Genomic DNA, 6000 nt, shown 5'->3' with positions numbered 1-6000 from the left:
GGCCGAGACGTGCGGGTGACCGGAGGGGACAGAGCGCGGGCGAGGAGGCGCAGCGGCCCCCACTCGCAACTTGGAAAAACGTATCTCCCTCTGGAGCCTAAGAACTCAGAAAGTAAACGGAGCAAAGCAGGTGGCCTCGGGCGGGTCCCGGGGGCCCTGCGATCTCACTACGGATTTTCAGACTTGGCAACAGAGCACAGCCGCACAGAAGCACACTGACACGCTTAACGCTTTGCTCCAACTAAATCATTTACTTTCCCTTGAAGAAATGACCGCAAAAACACAACTCTGGAAAAACAAAGCTAAACACAGCATTCTGAGTGTTGCGTGACACAACCGACCCTCTACACGACACGGTAATAATGCCCATCGGTGGATATACGTATGGCAGAGGTTTTAAATTCCATGCATACAGATTTAATAACTGCAAAGAAAAACAGAAGCAAAAAAATTTAAAAAAAAAAAAAAAACAAAAAACAACAACAACAACCAAACAAATGCTGCATATACACGATGTCCCTTTTGCATTGCACTTTAGAAGGGGGGCCGGCAGCACCCGGCCCCCACCCAGTAAACCAAGGGCAAAACCCCACCGACGATGCCGTCACCCGGTCTCCGCTCCACTCGGCGGTCGCGGCACCACCCCCGGCCACGCTCGCAGCTGCCGGGGTGCTGGAACGGAGTCGGGCAGAGGGTTCTGGTAAGATCTCTCCATGTAAATAAATACCATGATTTTAGGACGGGCAGCCACCTCGTCTACTGGGAAATCATTTTTCAAGCTTGGGCATAAGAAACCTTATACAATTCGCATACAGTTGAGAGTAAACGAGATTATTTGGAATAAATGCAAGTAACTCATTGTGATAGTGGCAGATTCAATAGCTACTGAAGACATATTTTGGGGGTAAAAAGACAAGTCAGGGTCTGCTGTACAAGATGCTGGAAGGCACAGAACTACCCCCCGAAGTTCAGTTTTTGCATTTTCGTTTTCGTGTGATTCCCTTGTTCAACCAAGCACCAGAGGGGTTTCTAAACACTTGAGCACTTAGGATGTGAATGCTCTATAAATCGGTTTGCAGTATTTGAAAGTAAAAACCTCAGTTAACTGGGGAATAAAAAGAGAAGGGAAGATTTTTGACAAAGTGCAGTTCTAAATATACGTTTAAATGAACAAACAAACAAAAAGAAAAAGTGAAATAATGCTGTGTTTTGTTCCAATGCTGCAGCCTCAGTCCCCAAACAGAAGGAGCAACGCTTGCCGAATTGAGAGGGTTGCCTGGTCGAGGGCGCGCGTGTGCCCAGCCAGCGCGGACCCGTCTCCCGTCGCCTCCAAGCACACCTGCGGACACACCTGTGGAAGGCGGGCGGGTAAGGCGGCAGTGTTCCAGCTCATCGTGCCTGCGCGGTGCTCTCCGTGCCCTTCCCGGTGGCAGCACAGGAGACGGGGGTCCTTATGGCTGAAAAAATAGACTCTGGAGAAAAACCCTTTGTGTTGTCACGCGGCCGCGGGCGCGGACGAGCTGCGATGGCTTCGAGGGGCAGGGCGGCTGCCACCCTGGCTCCCTTGCGGGTCCTCGGGTGGCGTCACGTGTGGGTGGGGCTTTTAAAAGTCAGTCATTAAAAAACATGTTGATTTCTTTGAATATCAAGTCTCCTCATGGGTTTTAAATAGCTTATCACAAAAGTGTAAATGTTAGAACGATCCGGCAAGCGGAGGGCCAGCTGCAGCTACCGAGCTGGCCTCGGCTCCGGCCGCAGTTGGGGACCGGCTTGCTCGCTTGACCTTGGCCAGTAGAAAATTTTGCAGTGGATTCCAAAAGTATGTGGTTCCAAACACTTGCTTGGTTCTAGGCACAGTAAGACGTTGTGCTATATGGACCGGGGCTGGGGGGGCGGGGGCGGGGGTGGGGGTGGGGAGCAGCCCCGCCGGCACGGAGCCCCCAGCCCCGCTGCCCGCCCGCCCGCCCGCCCTGCGGCGTCCGCCCCGCACAGCAGGCAGTGGGTCCGGCTAGGGCTCCAGCTCGGCCGTGCTCTCGCCGCCCGTGGCCTCAGAGCGGGGCCGCGGCCACAGCTGCTCCTGCAGCCCCTTCACCACCTTCTCCAGGTGCTCCCGGGCCTCCCGCTCCCGCAGGAGGTCAGCCCGCAGCTGCTCGCGATCGGCCTCCGCGTGCTGCAGCTTCACCTGCAGGTCCTCGATCTGGAAGGGGACGCCCCGTGTCAGCCGGGCCCGCTCCCCACCTGGCCGCCGCCCTGGCCCCGGCCTGACCCTCCGGCCCATCACAGGCTCGCCACACCCGCCGCCCACTGGACCCGGGCTGGTGAGGCCGGCAGGGCCTGGGGGAGCTTCCCGGGCGGCACCAACCCTGCCCGCGGAGACCCTGAGTGGGGGAACTACCCGAGCCCCGAGCGCGGCGGCCTTGCGCCTCTCAGCCTCCTGGGCCCGGCCCGGGCCCCCGAGGCGGCAGTGAGGCCGGAGCAGGGGCTACGTGGACCCCGTCTCCCGACCCCAGGCCAGGCAGGGCGGCCAACTGGGACAGGCTGAGACTTTTAACGGTGCGTGAGAGTGTGGGTGCAGCCCTCCCCCCAGGACAGGAGGTGAGGAGAGCCTGGGGCCAGGACACCCCCGTGGAAGGAGAACCCCAAAGCCCAGCAGGGCCGGGCCGGCCTGCAGGCTCCCCACGCCCAGGGCGGCCCCGCGAGGAGGGGAGGGACCCTGAGACACCGACGGCGCGCCCACCCTCCCGGCGGCCCACGTACCTGGGCCGAGTACTTGGCCCGCAGGCGGCCGGCCTCGCAGCCCTTGTCGCACACGCGCGCCTGCCGCGCCTGCTCCAGCTCCCGCTTCAGGCGGAGCCGCGCCTCGTTGGCCTCCTTCATCTTCTTCTCATTCTCGGCCCGGAGCCGCTCGATCTCCTTCCGGAGGCTGCGCTTGGCCTCCGTGGCCTCCCGCAGCTTCTCCTTCTTGGCCACGCGCAGGAACTCCAGCTCCTGGGGCGAGGGCGCCGGCTCAGGGGCGCCCTCACGCCAGGCCTCCCCGGCCCCGGCCCTCCTGTGCCCACTGCGCACAGCCCGAGGGGAGCCCCTGGGGCCGGGGGAGGGGGCTCACCCAGGCATCGCGCCATCTGGGGGCCCCGGGGACACTATGCGGCCGGATGGAGAGGCGGCGGCCCTTTTCGGGGTCTCACCCCCGGCCCCCAACACGCTCACGGATATGCACGTGGGGAGCCACACCTCCGACCAGAACCAGGAAACCGGTGCGGGTTTCCGAGAGAGTGGTTGAAATGGGGCTCTCGGGGCTGGCAGGGCTGTGCTGCGCTGGGGCCACGTGTCAGACGCTGGCTGAGGTGTGAATGCAGCTGAGCCCTGGGGTGACAGACCCGCCCTCGGCAAGGTGGCGCACAAGGCGACCAGGGGGCCGACGGCACAACCGCAGGGTCTCTAGCCCCCCCCGGGAAAGGAAGCAGTCCCGGGTGGAGTCGCCCGGAACCGGTGCGCGAGGGGCCGGCGGGGCAGCGCCCGCTCCTTCCCCGCACACTCGTGCCCCCGCCGGCCCCCGCCCGCCCCACCTGGTGGAGGCTGCGCTTGGCCTGCAGCGCGGCGCTCAGCTTCTCCTCCTGCTTCACACGCATCTTCACCACCTCATGCAGGAACTTCTCTTTGGCTTCCTTGGTGTCCAGACCGCCCTCCAGGGCCTGCCGCAGGTGCTCCAGCTCCACCTCCAGCCCGCTGCTCGGGGCGTCGGCGGGGGCCGCGGCATCGGGGGCGCCGGGGGCCGCAGGCAGGGCAAGCAGGCCTGGGGAGCTCAGGTCCTTGGCGGAGCCGGATGAGGTAAAGGACGGGGAGGAGAGCGAGGACAGGGAGGAGGTGACTGCAGAGGCAGACAGACGGAGGCGTGGGTTCGCAGGGCGTCCGCCCCCAGGAAGGGCCGGGCGGGCGCACCCCCCGCACCGAGGGCAGGTTTGCGGGCCGCACTCACACTCCTCTCTTCCCTCCACCTCCACCTCGGCCTCCGAGTCCTTGTCCTCCTCTGGGGCAGGCCCGGGTGCCGGCGTCTCCGGGGCTCCAGGGGTGTCCACCGTCAGCTTCCGCTTCCGAGGCTGGACGCAGCTGGTGATGGGCTCGGGGGCCCGGGAGACGACCGTGGCGCAGGGCGGGCTGCTCACCACCTTGTGCTGGGCTGGCGGTGCTAGGGCCACGTTGGGGGCCACGCCCGTCTCAAAACTCTTGTAGGAGTAAAAGCTGCAGGGGTGCGGTGGGCGTCGGGCCCTCGGCATCTGCCCCCCGCACCCCCTTGCCCCGCCCCTGTACCCCTGCGCCCCTGCACGCCTCCGCACCCCCGCTGCACACCACCCCCCATCGCGACCCCGGCTCCCATGGACCGCGTGAGGACGCGGACACTACAGCCCGGGGCCCTGGGGGAGCTGCAACACGGCGACCGGCCACACCCAACGCAGAGCGCACGGCCAACTCCAGACGCCACTGAAAATCCTAGCTTCCCCCCCGCCCACCCCCCATGCCATCAAAGAACCAGCACTTCTGCAACTGCCTCGACTGGAGGGCTGGGGATCTGACACACAGCCTCCAGACCACATGCCCGTCGAGCTCAGTGATGATTAAAGCGGGAACCTGCTTCCCCGGCTGGTTCGGGGCCCCGCAGCAGGGTCAGGCTGAGCTGGGACGCGGACATGCCCATCACAGCTGGCGGGTACTCACCTGTCTCGAATCAGGGCTGGGAGGTGTGGGGAGAGCTCTTTGTCACTCGCAGAAACCGCAGGGGACCAGGGTCGGAAGGCAGAGAGGCGCTGGCGAGGGTGGATGCAGCCCAGGCTCTGTCGGGAGAGAGGCGCCGTCAGAGGCCGGGCCCCGGGCCGCCCCGCACGCCCGCCCCGCACCGCACAGCACAGCACCTTGCTGGAGGAGCCGGCCAGAGTCCGCAGCCAGCCACACTGCTTGTCCTTCTCGGAGGACGTGGGGTGCTGGGAGGGGGCGTCGTCTGCTTTTCTTACGGAGGCCGGGGGCTCGGAGACCTGTGAGCAACACAGAAGTTCCCGTTGGCAGGTTGTGAGGCGTCCCCCGGGGCCCGGCCTCAGACGCAGCGGAGCACGAGGCGTGTCCAGGGACGCGTACACCCTGCCCAACTCGTCACCCAGGGCAGGCCCGGCCCCACAGCAGTGCTGCACCCACGCCCACCGGGCACTGGTGCAGGACAGCAGGAGGGACCCCTGCTCCTACCCTCGGGCCACGGCCGGTCTGGAAGAGGCAGCCCGGCGGGCAGGCTCGCTGGCCGAGTGTAGGGCCCTGTCGGCGCCACCTGGAACTTTCCAGGGGTGCCACGCAGCACCCCCAGAGTTCTGGATTTCACCACATGGAACTAACTTCAGAAACTCCCTGTGGGCCTGGGGCAGCTGCACGGTGGGCTGGCAGGGCAGCCCTGGGCCGCGCCCCCTCCCCGCCTGAAGGAACATTCCCAAAATGAACTGAGTGTGTTCAGCTTGACAAGGAAGCCCCCTCGACTTTCCCAAGTCTTGCTGTCAGGGAAGGAAGCTTGGGACAGCGACCCCGGGCCCAGCAGCCGCGCGTTGTGTCTGCTGGACGCTGTGGTCCAAGTGGCCTCCTGGGTTGGTGTCAAACTGCCCCCCAATCTGCCGGCACCGGAGTCCTGAGGACACAGGGTCCCTCCCCAAGAAAACAGAACAGTCTTTGGAGAAAGGACGGTGCCTCCCACCCCCGGCCGGAGCCTGGGCGTGTCCGGGAGGCCACTGAGGGCGAGGGGCTGGGGGACAGTGCCCATGACCCCCGGGTCTGACCTCAGGAGGGGTGGGGTGGGGGGGTGGGGGGGCTCCTTCCGCCCCAGGGGGCACTTGGAGAAAATACTGAACCCCAGAACTGGCCCGAGGGTCAGCAGGGCCATCACCACAGAACTCAAGAGACAAGGGGCAGGCTGGGCCAGGCCCCCCAGGGAGAAGGAGCCAGCACGTGTGGGTGTGCGCGCAGGGGGCC

General features: G+C 64.8%; 1 protein-coding gene across 1 annotated transcript in view; it reads right to left on the bottom strand.

Annotated features, from left to right (window-relative positions):
* Nucleotides 1–231: 231 nt before the first annotated feature.
* Nucleotides 232–6000, bottom strand: part of SKI (SKI proto-oncogene) — a 58173-nt gene continuing 52404 nt past the window's right edge. The window contains exons 2-7 of the mRNA XM_059900187.1: nt 4908–5027; nt 4714–4829; nt 3977–4239; nt 3567–3868; nt 2758–2988; nt 232–2197 (exon numbers count right to left, since the gene is read on the bottom strand). Of these exons, the coding sequence (XP_059756170.1) occupies nt 2009–2197; nt 2758–2988; nt 3567–3868; nt 3977–4239; nt 4714–4829; nt 4908–5027 (1221 nt within the window). The 3' untranslated portion in view covers nt 232–2008. The remainder of the gene's footprint in view (nt 2198–2757; nt 2989–3566; nt 3869–3976; nt 4240–4713; nt 4830–4907; nt 5028–6000) is intronic.

This window comes from Balaenoptera ricei, chromosome 1 (genome assembly GCF_028023285.1).
Source record: "Balaenoptera ricei isolate mBalRic1 chromosome 1, mBalRic1.hap2, whole genome shotgun sequence".
NCBI lineage: Eukaryota > Metazoa > Chordata > Mammalia > Artiodactyla > Balaenopteridae > Balaenoptera > Balaenoptera ricei.
The sequence above is the reverse complement of the archived record's forward strand: the minus strand, read 5'-3'. Positions and strand labels throughout refer to the sequence as shown.